The sequence below is a fragment of the Carcharodon carcharias genome, chromosome 6 (genome assembly GCF_017639515.1).
Source record: "Carcharodon carcharias isolate sCarCar2 chromosome 6, sCarCar2.pri, whole genome shotgun sequence".
Taxonomy (NCBI): domain Eukaryota; kingdom Metazoa; phylum Chordata; class Chondrichthyes; order Lamniformes; family Lamnidae; genus Carcharodon; species Carcharodon carcharias.
The window spans coordinates 150,529,578-150,550,833 of NC_054472.1; the positions used below are offsets into that span (position 1 = coordinate 150,529,578).

Consider the following 21,256-nt stretch of genomic DNA (forward strand, 5'->3'; position numbering starts at 1 on the left):
TTGGATTTTTTATGAAACCTCATCCACGGGCGGGATGGAGTTTAAAGCAGTAATTTTAAGAACATTTTTTACACGTCATTTTTAAAATGTCCCTTTTCATGTGATTGAGTCACATTTGGGGACCATGTTTCTCTCATATTTAGAATCTTTTTTTATTTCCACACTTCTTCCTATCCCTGAGGCAGCTCTGTGTCCTCAGGGAGCTTTCTGTGCCTGCTCCACCCCAACCGCATGCTCTGATGCCAGCGCTCGCCCTCCTCCCACCCCCACCCCCACCCCAGCAGCGCTGAGCTCTTCAGTGCGCGTTTTGTGCTGGCCAGCCGTTAATTGGCCAGCCAGCGTGAAATTGTGGCCAGAGGCTGATCGCGGGCGGTGGACTGTTTCCTGGCCGCTCCTTGGTCTGCCCGCCACGCCCACCCATCCAACAGAAAATCCTGCCCGTGGTGTTATTTGAAGAAGAGTGGGGGTTCAGGTGCCCTGGCCAACGTTTATTTAACCCATTTGCTTTTATAAGGTAAGAACAGAAAATGCTGGAAATCCTCAGCAGGCCTAGTAGGCCTGTGGCTCCCAGTGTTACAAAGTATTTACAATATGTTCTGTTTTTATTTTAGATTTACAGCATATGCAGTATTTTGCTGTTGTATTAGTGTTTTTGCATGCAACCTGGCTGCCACATTTATCTGGATATCAGAAGTGATTATATTTCAAAAGCAATTCATGTTTTGTGAGGTGCTGTGGAATGTTTGGCTCTGTGAATTATATAATTTTTGCTTTCTTTCGTAATCGTTTTTTCTTTAAGGGAGAAGAACTTTTCCCCGGAGCTTCATCCATCAGGAAAATCTTTTCCAGCTGGTTCCTTCCAGTAGGTCACACAGTGCCAATGGGGACAGCATGGGGAGCACCTTACAATATGATGAGAACAGGACTATTCGGTGGAGCAGTGAAGACAAAAATTGCCTGAAAGTTCATGACAGACATTTGCCTTCAGTGTGTAAGTAAACCTATAGCATCTCTCCTAAGTGGAAGTGGGTGGTGAGCTAGAAGGAATGATTAGGAAAGCTCAGAATACATTCTTAAATAAATGGTCGTTCAAATTTCTCTGATCAGTGAGTATAGTGACTTTTGTAAATGTGAAGCTTCTCTCTCTGTTTCACCGCTTCACTTTCCACTAGAAGTCATGAACAGAGGAAATCTACATATTTATAATGTTGCTGCACACAAGAACCACTTACTCCAGGGATAATAAGGTGGGACATCACTCATGCACAAAATGGTATAGATAAAATAAGCTTAGAATGTTTCTGAAAAGAGAGAGGAATTGAAGACTGTGCAAGGGAAACATTTCTCCAGTTGCTGAGTGGTACAAGAGCCTAAAAGTAAGGACTTACAATTGTAATCTGTAAATATGTGTCAATACAGCCCTGATTTTACCCAGCCAGGTGGATAATGGGGCGGGGTCATGTCGGATATCTTATTTACACCTGTATGATTTTATGTTGCTTAGCTTTAGTGGAAAGTTATATCAGTGGGTATAACTCGAGTTGACCTGCAGCTGCCCCGTTCTCGCAGATTGGCTTAGATTAGAATTGAGGCTGTAGATCCCACATGGTGAAAAATATATACGTGGTGATGTGATGTGTATAATTATATGAGATAAGTGTAAAATAACCTTGCGTTCAACAGTTTTCATTGTTGTAACAAACTGCAGTTTGCAGAATAGCTGGATGTGAAAATTTGACCCTGATGGGTCTTGACAGGGTGGATGTGGAGAGGATGTTTCCTCTTGTGGAAAAATCTAGAACTTGGGGTCACTGTTTAAAAATAAGGGGGTCGCCCATTTAAAACAGAGACAAGGCAATTTTTTTTCACTCGGAGGGTTGTAAGTCTTTGGAACTCTCTTCCTGAAAAAGTGGTGGAAGCAGAGTCTTTGAATATTTTTAAGGTAGAGGTGGATCATTTCTTGGTAAGCAAAGGGTTGATAGGTTATTGGCAGTAGGTGGGATATAGATTTCAGGTTAGTATCAGATTAGCCATGATCTTATTAAATAGAGGAGCAGGCTCGAGGGGCTGAATGGCCTACTCCTTGTTCACACATTTGTATAACCCCTAAAAATGGGTATGAAAATGTGATGTGCTGCCTGTTTCTTTGAATGATTGAAGCAAGCAGTCAGTGCTAAGTGGACTTTCGAGTGGCTGAATACCTGAGCGGGGTGCCAAAAGGAGAGGCTAGCACATATTAAAACTAACTTTCACTACGTAAATCAGCATGCAGCTCTTAAAGAGGAGGTGCATTCTGACTGGGTCAGATACGGGGAGTCATTCTAAAAATGATTTTTTTATCTGGGAACGCTCAGTACTGGAACATGGCAGAGACTAGGCTCCAAGAATTTCCAGTACGGTGCTGGACGCCTTGCTGCAGGAAGCAGAGAGAAGAGATGTCATTTATCCACAGGGGCCAGAAGGCCTTCCAGACAAACTTTGCGAAGGTATTGGGACCAGGATAGCTATGGCAGTCAGTGCCAGGAGCCTAACCCCGAGGACCTGGATGCAGCGCCGCAAGAAGTTCAATGACCTCGCATGAGTAGTCGGGGCCAGTGAGTTTATTTTCAAATGCCATATCCCACCAGCTACACCTGTGGCATCACTCACTACTCAATCCCGCACATGGGGTCAAAGTGTGTGTGCAGGGTTCACTCCCAGTCTCAAGTTGCTCACTCACTCGCCTCATCCACTGTGAGTGGATGTGTGTGTGTGCGGTGGTGAGAGTAAGTGAGAAACCTGAGACTGGGAGTAAGGCAGGCAGACTCACTCACTCACTCATTCGCACACATGAACTCACGCACCCTCCCCTTTTCTCCAACTGGGGCCTCCACACTCTGCTCTCCCGTTGCCAGGCTACCGCACCCCTGTTCTTGTTCTCTGGCACATAAAGGAAAATCCCTTCCACTGGTGTTCGCTGCTCCTCCAATCGCAATTTGTTTTTCTCCCACATTTGCTGCTGATAGGCTCACTAGTGAGCCCATCAGCAGCAAATGTGGGAGAGGAATGCCTTTTCTTGTATTGGTTCATGGGATGTGGCTGTTGCTGGCTAGGCCAGCATTTATTGCCCATCTCTAATTGCCCTTTAGAAGGTGGTGGTGAGCCGATGCCTTGAACCGCTCCAGTCCATGTGGTGTAGGTACATCCACAGTGCTGTTAGGGAGGGAGTTCCAGGATTTTATCCCAGCAACAATGAAGGAACATCAACACAGTTCCAAGTCAGGATGATATGTGGCTTGGAGGGCAACTTGCAGCTGGTGGTATTCCCAAGTATCTACTGCCCTTGTCCTTCTAGACGGTACTGGCCATGGGTCTGGAAGTTGTTGTCCGAGGAGTCTTGGTGATTTCTTGCAGTGCATCTTGTAGATGCTTCACATTGCTGCTACTGTGTGTTGGTGGTGGAGGGAGTGAATGTTTGTGGGTGGGGTGCCACTGTAAAGCGGGCTGCTTTTGTCCTGGATAGCGTTGAGCTCCTTGAGTGTTGATGGAGCTGCCTGTGATTGGAGGAGCAGCTGCTTGCAGAATCTTCCACTCCAACATACCTGTTTGACTGGCATTTTGAAATCTGGCCCTGGGGACTGCATTGAATGGTTTCAGGGACCACATCTAGCCTGCAGGCCACCAGTTGGACAAGCTGGCTTAGACTGAGTAACACCTGTAGTTTTGTATATCTGTAAATATCATATATCGCACATCATCCAATGAAGTAGTTATTATTCAGTTATGTTCCTCAGCTAGTCACAACCAACATACATCAAAATGCAAGTGGTGAGACATCAGATGCAAGCAGCCTGCAACCAGGGCTACCTGCAACAGAAGAAATCTGATGGGTATGCGCAGTGGAATGCTTGATACATTGGCAGGTCTGTCAGAAAGACTGTCGCCAGTGCCAAGGAGCATGGCAGAGTCCAGTACCAATTTGGCACAGGCATTTGTACAGAGCTTGGAGCCTGCCCTTTCCAGTGTAGAAGTGGAGAACAACTCCATGAGAACATGTGCAGATCCAACTATGATGCAGTGCCTGATGGCTGATGTCTCCACTTTCATTACAGGATGCTCAGAAGCTACTCAATGCCTGAGTGCTGAAGTGGATGCAGTGCTTGAACTAAGCTTGCTGCCACCCAAGTTCAGAATGCTACCATCACAGCTGCAGATACCGGTTTCCAAAGAGGCTTGCAGGGTGTCACAGGAGTCTGGCAATCCGTCCCCCAAGATATTGCTAGGATTGCTGATGCACCACTCTGAAGTGTGTCAATGGCACTGTGGAGCATGAATCTGCTGTCCTTTCTCAGGATGAGAGCATTCATCCTCTCCCCAGACCCATACTGCCAGTGCCCTATGTGTGCGTTGTGCACTAGAGGTAGGAACAATGTCAACAACTTACATTTACATGACGTAAGAAAATGTCCCAAGGAGTTCCAGAGGAACATTATACGGCAAAATTAGTTGCCAAGCCACATAGACATTTTAGGGTAGATGGCCAAAAACTTGCTCAAAGTATGGGGTTTGAAGGAAGAAAGAGAAGTAGAGGGTTGGAGATGTTTTTGGAGGGAGTTCCAGAGCTTAGGGCCTAGGTAATTGAAGGCACGGCCACCACTGGAGCACTGAAATTGGGGATGCTAGAGGTAGAGGAGTGTAGATATCTTGCGTGGTTGTGGGGCTGGAAGAGATTACAGAGATAGGGAAGGAGAGGCCATGGAAGGATTTGAAACAAGAGTAAGAATTTTAAGGGGTTGCTTAACTGGGAGCCATTGTTGGTCGGTGAGCACAGGGCTGATTGACGTTCCTGCAGCTGCTGAGCTGAGGGGACTGAAATCAGATATTTGTTGTCCAAATGTCATCAAAAGATTGCCTTTGTCATCCAGTAGCTGTCCTCTGGTTTGTTGTGCTGCCTCAGATGCAGCTGACATAGCAGACTGATACAGAATGAAGACCTCAAGATAGCTGCCAGGATACTGGGCATTGACCTGCATGAGGGAATGGTAGTATAGTGCTTAGGTTACTGAACTAGTAATCAAAAGTCTTCGATCTACAGATATGATTTCAAATCCCACTATTTAAATGGGCAATTTATGTTAATTATCTTTGGTCCCCGCTCAAAAATCTGTTCCCTATCAACTGATTCCATCCCTCTCCCTGGCAGCTACCTGAGACTAAACCAATCTGTTCACAACCTTGGCTTCATATTTGACCCCAAGATTTGCTTCTGACCACATACCTAAGTTAAATTGATGTCAGCTGCTGCAAAGTTCAACTCAGTAGCCCCCAGTTTTTCAGTGCTACCAGTGGCATTGTGTGTCTAAAATCGCACCTGTGGTACGCGCGCACACTTTTGGTACTAACTGCACCAGGCAGCATTTTAGCGATGGCAATAGCACACACACAGGGAGCATCTGTCAAAGGTATGTGGAAGAGGCAGATCGTGGCACATGTAACGCCAATTTTATTCCAGCGTTGCATATTACCTATTGACTACCTGGTGACCTACCAGTCACTAAGATTACCTATTTCCACCTCTGTAACATCACCCTGCCTCAGTTCACCTCCTGCTGAAACCATCAATCGTGCCTTTGTTACCTCTAGATGTGACTTCTGACATACTCAATGCTGGCCTCCTACATTCTACTTTCCATAAATTTGAGGTCATCCAAAACTCTGCTGCCTGTGTACCTCCTCGCTGTCAGCTGTCTAAACCATGAGCTCTGGAACTTCTGTCTAAACCTCTTCACCTCTTGACCTCTCTGCCTTTCTTTAAGTTACTCCTTAAAACTTACCTCTTTGACCAATCCATTGGCTATGTTGTCTAATATTGCCTTGCGTGGTTTGGTGACTAATTTCATGCTTTAACACTCTTGTGAAGTGCTTTGTCATGTTTTATTATGTCAAAGACACTGTACAATTATAAGTTATTCTAAATAAACCTGGAATTAAAAAATCAGTACTGGTGACCACCAATCTGCCGGATTATCAAAAAACTCATCAGCTATACAAATGTCCTTTAGGGAAGAAAATCTGCTATCCTTACGTGGTGCGGCCTCTGTGTGACTCCAGAGCCACAAATGTGGTTGGCACTTAACTGACTTCTGAAATGGCCTAACAAGCCACTCAGTTGTATCAAGCTGCCACGAGAAAGTGTAATAAGAATGAAACCGGAGGGACCACCCAGCATTGACCTAGGCACTGAAGGAACCAATAAGCAATTAACCTGAAAGTAGTTGGCAATCCTTTTAAATAGCGGTAGTGGAAAGTCCCTTCCTGCTGATGAATACATGTTCAGCTGTGCACGCTTGAGACGGCATTAGCTGGAGTGTTGAGCTCCAAGATAGCAACACTGGCATAAAATTGACATTATGTGCTGATGTCACAATCTGCCTCCTCCACATACCTTTGACAGATGCTCCCCGTGTGTATGCTATTGCCATCGCTAAAATGCTGTCTGGTGCAGTTAGTACCAAAAGTATGCGCGTGCATCACAGATGTGATTTTAGACACACAATGCCACTGGTTGCACTGAAAAACTGGGTGCTACTGAGTTGAATTTTGCAGCAGCTGACAAATTTAACTTACTTTTTTATACTATGTTGAGTAACACTTCTACTCAAACTTGACATCTTCTACTCCAACAAATGTAACATTATACAGGGAGTAAGTTGCCAGGGGAGTAAGTTATCAGGGAGTATAAATTCTGTTTCTGAAGGAATTTAAGGAACTGAGAAAGCACATGGGTGAGGTTGACATGTTAAAAGGCCTATTCTTGTTAAAGCATAATAGCCATTTCCTATATTAATCGCTTTTATTTTCTTTGAACTTTAAACAAATAAACACAGGTTGTAAACAGGAGCTGCATTTTAACTGTTCTTTTCTTTCAGTAGCACCCCGAGCTCCCATCAACTGGAGACTGGGCAAGTTCCTTGGACGAGGGGCATTTGGAGAAGTTTACCTGTGCTATGACGCGGACACAGGGAGAGAACTGGCAGTCAAGCAAGTGGCTTTTGATGCAGATAGCCAAGAGACCAGCAAGGTTGGTGACTTTGATCCAAAAAGTATGAGTCAACCTTCTCATTACTCACAAGTTCTAGATTCTTGTTGGACTTGGCTGGCAGCTAAGCAAAAACCTGTGCCTTTCATTGAATGTTCCCATAATTGTACTTTTTCCAGGAAATAGCTGCACCTTTCCTTTGACCAGCAAGGTTATAGGGATTACTTTTAATTAATAGATTTTTCTCCCCCTCTACCGTATTTTAAAACTCATATTCAGATTGTGACAGGACTTTATTCTAAATGTTGAAGAAACTTTTAAGCTAAGTGGCAAAAGAAACAGAAGGGAGATGAGGAGAAATTCCTTACGCAAGTTGTTGCGATCTAGAACTAAATGCTGAAAGATTGGTGGAAGCATTCAATAGTAACTTTCAAAAAAGAAATTTGATACATACTTGAAAAGGAAATGTTTGTGGGCCTACGGGGAAAGAGCTGGGTAGTAGGACGAATTGGATCACTCGTTCAAGGTGCTGGCACAGGCACAGTGGGTTGAATGGCTTCCCCTCAGCGCTGTAAGATTTTATGAAGATGGAGCAGTGAGGATACTGCTCAATCACCTTCCATTCTCCAAGGTGTCAGTTTGACTCCATTGGTAACATTCTCACTGCTGAGCCTAAGTTGAAAGCGCAAGTCTCAGTACAAAGGCTCAAGCACATAGCCTAGACTGACTCACTAGTGGATTAGAAAGTATTGCGCTGTTGGAGATGTATTCCCTGTGATAAGATGTTAAACCAAGGCTTTGTCTGCCTGTTAAGGTGATTGTTAAAAAAAAATCCCACAGCAGTGTTCAAAGAAAGGCTCTTTCAATGCTCTGACTAGCATCTTAGGGACATAAAAAGAGAAGTAAGCCATTTAGCCTCTGGAGCCTATACTGCTACCACTCTTTGAGATCATGGCTCATCTGCAAGTAAATACTATATTTCCCTTTTCCCTATATGCCTTAATACTTTTGCTTAACAGAAATCTATCAATCTCCGATTTAAAGTTAATAATTCACCTAGCTCAACTGCCATTTTTGGAAGATTTCCTATGTGTTCCTACTTTCAGTCCTGAAAGGTCTGATTATTTTTGATTATTTTTTGGACCTATCTATGATATATTACTCATCTTTTCACATGGAAACATACGTCTCTTTGGACTGCATGTTTTTACTGTTAAATACAGAACCACTTCTCTATCCTGTATACCACATTAACCTTCATGTCATCATAATTCAAAGCCTGAAGGTAGGTTAGAAGCCACTAAGAGGAAACTTTTACAACCAAAAACCTCGCAACCAGCCACAAAAGCAAAATTCTGCTAGAAACTTGAAAAGAAAAATAGAAAATACTGGAAGTACTTAGCAGCTCAGACAGCACTTGTGGAGGGAGAAACAGAATTAATGTTTCAGATCATTGACCCTTCAACAGAACTGGAAAAAGTTACAGACTTAACAGATTTTAGAAATGCAAGAAGGAAAGGCATGAGCACTTACTAATCAAGTCCCAGACTGTAATTGCATCCATCTGACACTTTCTTTTTGTAAATTGTATATGTGAACAATGATGGACTAGAAAATACTCACTGCCCATACAGTCTGTACACAGAGAACCTCTAATGATTTATGTTATAAAGCAGACTTGCATTATTCAGGCACCTTTTGATCTTGGGCTGAGTGCTTCTCTTTAAGGGGTGTTAACATTTTTCTGTGGGTGATCCTGGCAAACAAAATATCATCTTAAGGACACAATGGGATTTCTTATTTGGTAATCATGCTGATGTTTCATTAAATTTATCAATAGATGGAATAGATGCAACAAACAGGCTGTGCATGGCCTTGCTTGTAGGGGAAAGCCCAAATGGCAGGCTATGAAAAGCAGGAGGGGAGGAAATTTCAAAAGGGAAGGTCTTTATAAGGTAGAAGACACACATGATTCAATGAGAAAAGGAAGATGATGCAAGGTTAAAAAAGGGGTAGAATATTGTATTTGTGAGGGAAGAAAAGCTTTTTCTTTGAAAATTTGACTTTGTTGTTGCTTTATTATTTTTGCAGGAAGTCAATGCTTTGGAATGTGAAATTCAGTTACTAAAGAACCTTCATCACGACAGGATAGTCCAGTATTATGGGTCGCTACGAGATACAATGGAAAGAAGATTGTCCATCTTTGTAGAATATATGCCAGGAGTAAGTATTGAGCATTTGCTTTTTTGTTTAATTATCCAATGTGTCTACATTTTTGAAAACAATTTTTGCCCCTCCTCAACATAAGGCGCTGGCTCTTTTGGGGAAATTGTTCCATGGGCATTAGCAGCCTTTCAGTAGTTCATCCAAAATCCCATCTGTCATGTTTGAGCCTCAACACTAATAGTCAGTAGGACGTTATACAGCTAAGGGATATCATGACCAAGTCCAAATTTGTCCTTGCTGGTTTTCACACTTAAGCAACAGGAATTGCTGATTAGTAAGCAGGAACCCTGGCTGATTATTTTTTTCTCCACCTTCTTCGCTCAAAGACCAAGAGTTATTGCCACATCATCTACTCCAGCTGATTGAGCACAGATGGGAAATGAACCTCGGACGTCCCTGATCTCTACAGCTTAGTATTAAAAATACAGTGAGCCACTGGGGGGATATTTATTTCACCTGTCCTTGCCCCCCCCCCCAAAAATCTTTATTGCTCTGGTTGAATTACTTGATCTTTGTCAGGGTGACAGTGTTGAAATATCACCTAAGGCTGTTGGGAATTGGTAGTATCAGCCAGCATTCCCACTGCTGATCACAAACCAGGAACCCTTAATAGAAAGCATAAGTGAAGGCCATCAGGAGAGGGTAGTTTAAAAACAAAAAACTGTGGATGCTGGAAATCCAAAACAAAAACAGAATTACCTGGAAAAACTCAGCAGGTCTGGCAGCATCGGCGGAGAAGAAAAGAGTTGACGTTTCGAGTACTCGTGACCCTTCAACAGAACTGAAGGGTCACGAGAACTCGAAACATCAACTCTTTTCTTCTCCGCCGATGCTGTCAGACCTGCTGAGTTTTTCCAGGTAATTCTGTTTTTGTTGAGGGTAGTTTAAAGTTTGACTGTCTCCCTCTCCACTATTGGACAGTTCACCAAACAGTGAAGGCTCAAAACATGAAGTTTGACCACATAGGCTGCCATTAGTTATGGAACCAAAGCTGAGCAAGAAAGGGGGATAAAATGGCTGAAGCTGAATTGGACACTCACTAATACTTGAGGGCATTCAGCATCTGGGAAGGACGCAATCCCTTCAAGATGCCATGTGCACGGCCACATAGCAATCTTAGAGGGACACTGCTGTGCAACAAACAGGCCGTGCACAACCTTGTTTGTGGGGGAAATTCCATCTATTGATAAATTTAATGAAATGTCAGCGTGCTTACCAAATAAGAAATCCCATTGTGTCCTTGGGATGATATTTTGTTTGCTAGGATTACCTGCAGAAAAATCTTAACACCCCTTAAAGAGGAGCACTCAGCCCAAGATCAAGAGTTATCTCAATAATGCAGGTCTGCTTTAAAAAATAAATCATTAGAGATTCTCTGTGTACAGATTGTATGAGCAGTAAGTACTTTCCAGCCCACCATTGTTCATATATACAATTTACAAAAAGAAAGCCTCAGATGGATGTAATTACAGTTTGGGACTTGATTAGTAAGTGCTCGCGCCTTTCCTTCTTGCATTTCTTTTATTTGGTTCAGTTGAGGTTATGTTGTTTTGCTCTTAGGGTGGGAGAATTGCAACGTGTAGGCAGTTCATAAACACATCGACAGCACCTTCCAAACCCAACACCACAACCATCTAGAAGGACAAGGGAAACAGATACATGGGAACATCACCATCTGGAAGTTCCCCTCCAAGTCACTCACCATCCTGACTTGGAAATATATCACCGTTCCTTCACTGTCGCTGGGTCAACATCCTGGAACTCCCTCCCTAACAACACTGTGGGTGTACCTACACCACATGGACTGCAGCAGTTCAAGAAAACAGCTCACCACCACCTTCTCAAGGGCAACTAGGGATGGGCAATAAATGCTGGCCCAGCCAACAAAGCCCATATCCCGTAAATGAATTTTAAAAAATCAAAATTTCATAGTTTTCAATACGTTTGCAACCAGAACTTTCTTCTTCTTAACCATATCCCTACATTACTTCAATTAAATTGGCTGTTGGTTTTACAATTGCAGCCATGATAAAGTTCCTGATTTTGCACCATAACAGGCAATTGTTTTGGATTTTAGATGTCGATGATGCTACACTGCTAAATAAAGTACTGATGGGAACATTAAAAAATTGCAGGCATGTTGGGAGAAATAGTAAAAAAGACCTTGAAAAATAATAGCGCAAAAAGAAAATGGATTTGAATTTAAACTTAGCAAGTGACATTGATCATTGGTCTCTGCTGAACAAGCTGATCTCAGCAATGGTTCTAGTGTAGAGTTGTATTAAGCCCCCTTTTGCCTAGGAATGGCAATATCAGACCAGTCAATAGTGAAGTGACTTCCTTCAGTAAGGTATAACTTTCTCAAGGGTTTTTATAGTGAGCCAAATAGTGTAAAAAGTGACTTGGAGTTCATGTCAAGTAAAGTGATTTCTAAGATTTCCATCTGTGGGGGCTTCAACAGTGGACCCTGTGGAGGAACAGGTAATCACTGAAATCAGTTTATGGATTTCTGTATTTAACTTTGTGCTTGCGGATGCCAGGAGTAGCTGCAGTTTCAAAGAGGTCATGACAGTGAACACTGGTGGTTTCGCTGTCATTAATTACAAATGCAAAATCAGGCCAACATCTCGGATTTCCTTTCTTCTTCACTGTCTGTTGGCACACTGTTGAAAAGCTTGTTAGTTTGCATATCAGGTAAGAACTGCATTGGCCACAGAGCCTTTCAACACTCAAGTTATTGAACCATATTTTAATAATAAGTTATCATATTTACTCTTGTTTTATTAATTTCTGGGATGTGAGTTTCTTGGCAGTGCCAGCATTTGGTGCTCATCCCTAATTGCCCTTAAGAAGGTGGTGCTGAGCTGCAGTCCATGTGGTATAGGCACACCCACAGTGGTGTTAGGGAAGGGAGTTCCAGGATTTTGACCCAGCAACAATGAAAGAATGGCGATATATTTCCAAGCCAGGATGGTGTGCGGCTTGGAGGGGAACTTGCGGGAGGTGATGTTCCCAAGTCTCTGCTGCTGCTGCCCTTTTCTTATGTTATGAGAGGAGTGCACAAGTCATTTGATGTGAGAAAGAAGTGGAGAAGCATAATGGTTTACAGCAAAAATAATTTGCATTTATATAGTACCTTTGTCATTTTAAAAAGTCCCAAAGCACTTCACAGGAGTGTTATGAGCCAAAGAAGGAGACAATAAGATGTGACTAAATGCTCAGCCAAGGAAGTAGTTTTTAAGCAGCATCGAAAGAGAAAAGGGAGTAGAAGAGGAAAAGAGGTTTAGGGAGAATTTCTAAAGCTTATGTCCGAGACAACTGTAGGCATAGCACCAAGTTGGGTTGCCCAAGCGTCCAGAATTGGAGGAGTGCAGAGTTCTGGAGGGTTTTATGGTTGGAGGAGATTGTAGAGATAGGGAGGATGAAACCATGTAAAATCTTGAACATGAGGATGAGAATTTTTAAATTTAGGCATTGTTGGGGGAGCCATTATAGGTCACTGAGTCACAGGGATGATGGGTGGTTGGGATTTTATATGAGTTAGAATATCGGCAGCAGAGTTGTGGATGAGCTCGATTTTATCGAGGGTGGAACATGGGAGGCTTGCTCTGAGAGATTGAAATAGTCAAACCTGGGATAATAAAAGCACTAATGAGGGTTTCAGCAGCAGATGGGCCAAATATAACAGAATATCGACCTAAAGTATAACCATGTTTTCTGTACCAACATATGTAAATTAGCTAACTGTTTATTTGCATGGGTGAATTGTTAGGTTTTGTGTTAGATTTACAAAGGGAGATATATATAATTAATGTTCAGTTTAATATGTTCAGTGATGTATGATGTGCATAGGTCCAGTGATCAATGGCAGTACCCTCATTATGTGGCAAGTTGTTTTGTCCACCATGTGACTTATGAGGAGTTTCTGGTATCTGCTGTTTGCTGAATGGAAGCTCAAACTTGCTAGTAACTAACTCAATACTATCTCCCGCTCCCCTTATCCTCCCTCTCACAGGGAAAGGTAAACCGGGAGATTCTGGGGTTGAATTGGCTCCAAGCTGGAGACTGTAGATGAGTTCACCCATTGTTGCTCTTGGTAACCCTATACCTGAGCTGCATAGCTCTGCAGTGCACCATAAACTGCTGATCAACCTGTAAGATTTACCAATGAGGCCAGGAGGTGGGGAGCTGCCAGTGAAGGCTGGGATTCAGCTCCAGATAACCTCACCAAAAGTAGCAAGAAGCTACTGTGTGTAAACTTTGCTGCTAAGTTGTAAGATTTCAGACAATTAAACTCCAGTAGTTGTTCCCTGAATGCAGCTAAGGGACTTGTGGGTTCTATGAAGGTGCAGACCATGTTGAGAAAGCGGAAATTCTAGCTCAGTGGTTTTTTTCAGTAGCTGAAGTTGGAAATTCTTGGTGTGTAATTGTTTCTGCTCTTATCAGAGACCCGGCTGATTCCATCCCAAATGTGAAATTAAATTCCTCATGCAATTTTATTGATCTACTGTTATCTTTCTGCACATTGATAAAGATTAAATTGCCTTTAAGGGACAGGAAACCATAAAAAAATAGTGTTGATGTCACAAATGTTACAAGTTGGATTATTCAGCAAGTACGTCGGGTTAGGGGCGGGGTCAGTGTCACAAGTAATTATTTTTCCTGATTTTTCACTCCATCTCTCCCCCTCCTTTCCTGAAGAGGTAATACACCAGTAATACTTTGTCCAAGTGGTCATTCTTCATGTGTCAAGGCAGTACCTGCAGGCTATTCAAAGGCATGCAACATCTCAGAGCAGGTCAGAGGCTAGGAATCGTGTGACGGGTAACTCACCTCCTGACTCCCCAAATCCTGTCCACCATCTACAAGGCACAAGGCAGGAGTGTGATGGAATACTCCTCACTTGCCTGGATGAGTGCTGCTCCAACAACACTGAAGAAGCTTGACACCATCCAGGACAAAGCAGCCCGCTTTATTGACACCCCATCCACAAACATTCACTCCCTCCATCACTGATGCACAGTAGCAGCAGTGTGTACCATCTACAAGATGCACTGCAGGAACTCACCAAGGCTCCTTCGAAAGCACCTTTCAAACCCAAGACCACGACCATCTAGAAGGGAAAGGGCAGCAGATGCATGGGAATGCCACTACCTGGAAGTTCCCCTTCAAGTCACTCACCATCCTGACTTGGAAATGTATTGCCGTTCCTTCACTGTTGCTGGATCAAAATCCTGGAACTCCCTTCCTAACAGCACTGTGGGTGTACCTACACCACATGGACTGCAGCCGTTCAAGAAGGCAGTTCATCATCACCTTCTCGAGGGCAATTAGGGATGGGAAATAAATGCTGGCCTAGACAGCGAAGCCCATGTCCCTTGGATGAATAAGAGCCACAAGGATCACTGGTTATCAGTCAGCAGTGGGAAACCCTGACTGAATTTTTTGTTTCACTCTTCACCAGCACAAGGTATGTTGAATCCATCTATAATACCCAGATTGAGGTCAACAAACTCGACGGAGGCCAGGAATCACGCCCACAACCTTTCTGATATTTGCAGCTTACCAACCTGGCATTACATTAACATATAAACCATTGGAAGAATTGTATGTTTTTCCTCCCCTTTTTAATTGTTAACTTTGTTTCAATCAGGGCTCTGTCAAGGACCAATTGAAGGCTTATGGTGCACTCACTGAGAATGTGACGCGGAAATACACCAGACAGATCCTAGAAGGGGTTTCCTATCTACACAGCAATATGATTGTACACAGAGATATAAAAGGTATTCTGTCACTGCCTTTTCTATTTCATGCAATAGGTTTTTTTCTCATTAGTAGACTACTGTCACCAATAAATTTGGCACTCATTAAATTTGGCATCCTCATTGTCTGTTGTTTCGGGAAAAGTAAAGGACCTGACTTCTGTCATTCTGGTCAAGTTGACAATAGCCATAGCAAAGTGTTTCCCTGCCACTACTGGCTCCACCAACTCCATTTCTAGCCCACTAGGTATAGAAGCATTTAATTGCGAATGACAGCAAGATAACAGTATTGTTGAAGCTGCCTGATGTAAAATGATAAAAGCAGTCATTATGCTGCTTTAACATGCAGACAAATATCTCTGTTCCCAAGGTGAGTGACACGAATTGAGGGTAGGCTCTGATAGTGTTATGGCTGTGGTTGGGTTGTGACTATGATACTGGATTAGCAACGCAGAGCTGTGAATTCAACAGAAGTAATGTGTGTGCGGATTCTGTGTGAACTGAAGCATGCGAATATCGAGGAACCCTAGTAAAATTGAAGTCATTGGGAATCAGGGGAAGAGCTCTCCACTGGCTAAAGTTGTACTAGCACAAAGGAAGATAGTTGCGCTGTTGGAATCCAGTGATCTCAGTCCCAGGACATCACAACATGACTTCCTTAGGGCAGTGTCCTGAGTTCAGCCATCTTCATCTGATTTGTCAATGACTTTCCTCCATCATAAGGTCAGAATGGGGATGTTCACTGATAATTGCACATTGTTCAGTACCAATTGTACCTCCTCAGATAATGAATCAGTCTGTTCCACATGCAGCAATACCTGGACAACATTAAGGATTGGGCTGACAAGTGGCAAGTAGCATTTGCGCCATATAGGTGCCAGGCAATGATCATCTCGAACAAGAGAGAATTTAACCATCTCCCCATGACATTCAACGGCACCACATCACTGAATTCCCCACCATCAACATCCGGGAAGTCACCATTGACCAGAAATTTAACTGGACCATACACCTAAATAGTGTGGCTACAAGAGCAAGTCAGAGGCTGGGTATTCTACGATGAGTGACTCATCTGACTCTATAAAGCCTTTCCACCACCTAAAAAGCATAAGTCAGGACTGGAATTAGTGAAACTCCAACACTCAAGAGGTTTGCCAAATCCAGGACAAAGCAACATGGTTGATTGGCACACTACCCACCACCTTAAATATTCATTGCCTCTACTGCCGATGCACCATGGCTGCATTGTGCACCATCTACATGAAACACTGCAGCCACTCACAAAGACCCTTTGACAGGACTTGCCAAAACCAGTTTGAGTGAGAAATCAGGATAGGAGATCGGGTCGACTCAGTTGCAAAGTTTCTGACATAAGTATACATAGTGTCCTTTGTCAGCCATGCTTCAGTGGTAGCAATCTTGCCTCAGTCAGAAGATTATGGGTTCAACTTACACTCCGGAGACTTGAGCACAAAATTTCAGCTGATATGCAGTATTGAAGAAATGTTGTCTTATCAGAGGTGGTGACTTTTGGATAAGGTGATAAACCAATCTATCCTCGTAAGTGGACGTAAAAGGCAACATGCTTTGCTATTTAACAAGCAATGAAGTGGTGAATATTTATCACTCATCCAACATTAATTGAAATAAACAGATTATCTGCTCATTATCACATTGCTCACTGTGCAATTTACCTTTCCTACATTACAACATTGACTACCCTTCAAAAGTATTTCATTGGCTGTGAGGCACTATATAACTGCCAAGTTCCTTTGTTTATTCATCCACCCACATGTATTGAAACATGTTTTCACTTTTTTTCTAGATATTTTTTGACTTAAACATAACTCCTGAATTACATAGAATTATGTTAAATAAATGGCATGGAAAGTGGCCATTCAGCCTAACCAGTCTATGCTGATTTTTATGTTCCACTCAAGCATTCTCCCAACTTTCCTCTTCTGAATCTGCTATCGTAACCATCTATTCCCTTCTCCCTCAAATGCTTGTCTAGCTTCCCCTTAATAGCATCTGTTATGTAGGCTTCAACCATTATCTGTGGTAGTGAGTTCCACAGTCTTGCCACTCTTCAGGTAAAGAAGTTTCTTGGTGACTGTCTTATTGATGGCCTCTAGTTATGCTCTTCTCCATGAGAAGACACAATATTTCTGTTTGCACTCGATCAAAAGCCTTCGTAATTTCAAATACGTACATTGGGTCAACCTCAGTTCTTTTTTTGAGAGAAAAGAGACCCAGACTGTCAATCCTTTCCTGATAATGTATATTGACACATTTCTGGTATCATCCTTGTAAATATTCTCTGCACCCTCTCAGTGCCTCCATTTATAATATGGCAACCAGGACTGCACACAGTACTCAAGTGTGGTCTAACCAAGGTTTGATAAAGGTTTAGCATAACTTCCTTACTTTTCAATTCTATCCCTCTAGAAATAAAGTCTAGCGCTTGGTTTCCTTTTTTTTTTAAATGGCCTTGCCAATCTGTAGTCAACTTATAGCAATTGATGTTCTTGTACAGATCCCCTTGTTCCTCTACCCCAACAAGACTTGCACCTTCTAAATGATAAATGGCCTCCCAATTCTTTCTACCAAAATGCATTATCTCAAATTTATCTGTGCATAAACTACATTTACCTATTATTTGCCCATTCTTTAAGTTTAATTCCTTGCTGTAATTTGTTGCAGTTCTCCTCAGTAAAGGCTATCCTCCCCCACCACCCCCTCCCACTTGGTGTCATCTACAAATTTAGAAATTGTAATTTTGATTCCAAAGTCCAAACGTAATCTGTGAAGAGCACTGATCCTTGTGGAACACCAATTCCTGCCTTCTACTACTCTGAATAATTACCCTTTATTCCCACTCTCTGCTTTCTGTCTTGAAGCCAGCTGACAATAAGAATTTTCTCCCCATCGAGGGGGGGTGGGGGGGGTTGCGGGATGGTTGGTTGGGAGGGAGAGGACCCAGGTGAGCATGCAGTGGCGATCGGCTGCACGCCGCCATTTTACGTGGGCAGGCCAATTAAGGCAACTGGATGCGTTGAGTACCCTGGGCGGGCAGGGGGAGTAGGCTGCTTCGGGGCACAGAGCTGCCTCGGGGATCAGTTTGATATTCACAAATTTAAGTAAAGAAAAAAAAAATTTACGACGTCCCCTCATGTGACAGTGTCATATGAGCTGGGACATATCTATGAATTTCATAGAAAATTTTTATTAAAGCTTAAAAATCTTCATGAACCTGCTCGTGGATGAGGTTTCATTATAAATGTGAAGGCTGCCTGGGCTCTTCGCATGCCTGCCAACCTTAAGGTTGGATGGGCAGCTCAGTTAATTAATTTAATTGGAATTTAAATGGCCTTGGTAGGCGTTTGACAGTTCGTTAGTCGCGCAGCCGACTCTGGCACATGCCCGCCAAATTGAAGATCTGAATGACACGTGGTGACGTTGGGATGCACGCCCGTTGCCATCGCGCATCATTTTACGCATCGGCGAGCGGGCCCTGCCCACATTCACTGGCCCAAAGATTCTGGCCAATGTTTTCTGCCTGGGATTTCTGCATTTAAGCTATGAAGAGAGGTTGGATAGACTTGGGTTGTTTTCTTTGGAGCAGAGAAGACTGAGGGGTGACCTGATCGAGATGGACAGGGTGGGTAGGGAGCAGCTGTTCCCCTTAGTTGAAGGGTCAGTCACAAGGGGGCACAAGTCCAAGGTGATGGGCAGGAGGTTTAAGGTGGATGTGAGGAACAACATTTTTACCCAGAGGGTGGTGACAGTCTGGAATGCACTTCCTGGGAGGGTGGTGGAGGCGGGTTGCCTCACATCCTTTAAAAAGTACCTGTCTGAGCACTTGGCACGTCATAACATTCAAGGCTATGGGCCAAGTACTGGTAGGTCAGGTGTTACTCATGTGTCAGTGCAGACTTGATGGGCCGAAGGGCCTCTTCTGCACTGTGTGATTCTGTGATGAGCCAGCTGGTCTGAAACTCTGGACAGAATCTTCTGGTTGGTGTGCGGGGCTGGGCCCGACATACAAAATGATGCGCAGTGACGTCGGGCGTGTGTCCCAACGTCATCGCACCCCACCGCAATATTTCATTCAGCGGGTGCGCACCGGAGTCGGCTGCGCGCCTGCCGAAATGTCAATGGCTTATTAAGGCCATTAAAAAAATAATTAAAGCAGTTAAGAAGGCTGCCTGTCCAACCTTAAGGTTGACGAGCAGGCGAAAAGCCCAAGCGGCCTTCATGTTTTTCAGGAAACCTCATCCATGGGCGATCACATGAGGGCACATGTTCAAATAAATTTTTAGATCATTTCTGTCCTTATTATACATTCAATCTCCCTGAGTCAGCTCTGTGCCTCAGGGAGATTGCTGTACTCTTTGGTGCTCATGCGCGAAAGAGCACAGGTCCCGATTCGCCATCCTCACCCCCACCTGCACAGGTAGCGCTGAGAGCTACCAGCCGCACATTACGTAAGGCCCACCCGCGTAAAATGGCAGCACGGAGCTGATCCTGGGCGGCGATCACCACTGCACCCATTCCCACCCGCCCCCGCCCAGCCTGCCTGCCATAGGAAAAATCCTGGCCTCTGTCTTTCTCATGAGGGCATCCAATCTCCACATTCAAAAACTCGCTTAGAATTCTCTTCAAACATTGCTCCCACTTGGACGGCTTCAAGAATCCACCTCCAGGGTTTCAATCTTGCCTTCTGAGATTCCTTTCCCTTGGATCTTCAAGCACACTCGCGCTTCACCTTCCAAGCACACACACAGATCTTCAGCCGTGCCAAACAGAACACCATTGCTCCAAAAGGGCACCTTTGTCCTTATGCCCACAGCACGCAGTCGACAACCATTGGTTGCTGTCTTAGATCTTCTGGGCTTCTCTTGAGTCCACTTTGTTTCAGTTCTGCTCCTCGCAATGACTTGGAGCCACCTTCTCTGCTCTCGTAGTTTATCTTGACTCAGTGGAATCTATTTCTGATTCCTATCTATCTCCCTGCCTGGACTTTCTTCTGGGACCTCTTTCTGTCCCACTCCCTGATTTGGTGGTTTGGGACCACTTTCTTGGTTTGGGACCTTCTTCCTGTCCCTCTCCCTGTTCCCTGGGGCACCTTGTCTCAAATGGTGCCCTGGTTCCGGGTCATATGCCCTGTAGTTTCACACCGTTTCACTTTTCTTCTTTTCCTCCTGCGCACGTGCAGAGGGCTAGTCCCTGGCCTAAAGGTGGTGAGATAAATGAACTGCTCGTGTGTGGCCGTTCTCCAGCTGCCACTTGCGCAAAAGACCTGAAAATGTAAAAAAAAATGCGAACTGCGCGTGTTCGGCCAATTCCTGGTCAGCACATGTACAGGAGGCCCAAGGCCTGCCAGGAACTGTAGTTCCCGAACTGCGACCTCACGAACTCAATTTAAGATAAGTATCGGAGTTCATTACACTTATCATGCACTCTTCTGTGGTCTGTGTACTTAATGTATGTATCTTTCCTCATCCTTATTTGCTTATTATGTCTTTATTCGTCCTTGGAGTCTCACTAGTGTTTAGTTTGTTCTTTCCTTTCAGAGGAATATATTTTTCCTGCACTCTGAGCATCATTTTAAATATTTCCCATTGTTGATCTACATTATTGTTTGCCAAAATTGTTGTCCATTTTATTTTTGCAAAAGTTCTGGTTTCAGTCCCTCAAAATCAGCTTTTCTCCATCTATTAATCTGGTTTTTGCCATACTTTATGTTCTTCTCTATCATCATTATATTATGGTCACTATTGCCTCGATGTGCCCTACTTTTGCTCCTCTTATCTGCACTACTTTATTCTGCATTACTAGATTCAAAAGCAAATCTTCCCTTGTTGGGCTTTTTACATATTGGGTTCGAAAGGAATCCTGAACACAGAGTAGGGATTCCTTTCCTTTTTCCCATTTACCTATCTCTTCTGTCCAATTAATATTAGGGTAGCTGAAATTGCCCATGCTTATTATCTTACGAAGTTTACTTAGTTTCATAACTTGTTTATTAATTTCTTCCTCCATCTTGCTTCCTATATTAGGTGATCTGTAGACAACACCTATTAGTGTTATAGATTCTTTATTATCTCTTCTCTCTATCCATACGGATTCTATTTTTGTCTTGCCAATAACTGCATCCCTTTTTTTCTACTGCTATTATGCTACCTGAATAGTTACTCCACCTCTCAGTTTTTCTTCTCTTATCTTTCCTACATGTGTTAAACATTGA

General features: G+C 43.4%; 1 protein-coding gene across 4 annotated transcripts in view; it reads left to right on the plus strand.

The window, feature by feature from the left end:
• Positions 1 to 21,256, plus strand: part of map3k22 (mitogen-activated protein kinase kinase kinase 22) — a 169,278-nt gene that overhangs the window by 130,387 nt on the left and 17,635 nt on the right. For 3 of the 4 annotated variants that reach the window (XM_041189496.1, XM_041189494.1, XM_041189498.1), the window contains 4 exons: positions 800 to 991; positions 6,909 to 7,060; positions 9,110 to 9,241; positions 14,898 to 15,027. In XM_041189496.1, coding sequence (XP_041045430.1) covers positions 800 to 991; positions 6,909 to 7,060; positions 9,110 to 9,241; positions 14,898 to 15,027 — 606 coding nt within the window. The remainder of the gene's footprint in view (positions 1 to 799; positions 992 to 6,908; positions 7,061 to 9,109; positions 9,242 to 14,897; positions 15,028 to 21,256) is intronic. The other variant, XM_041189497.1, reaches the window with a different exon arrangement.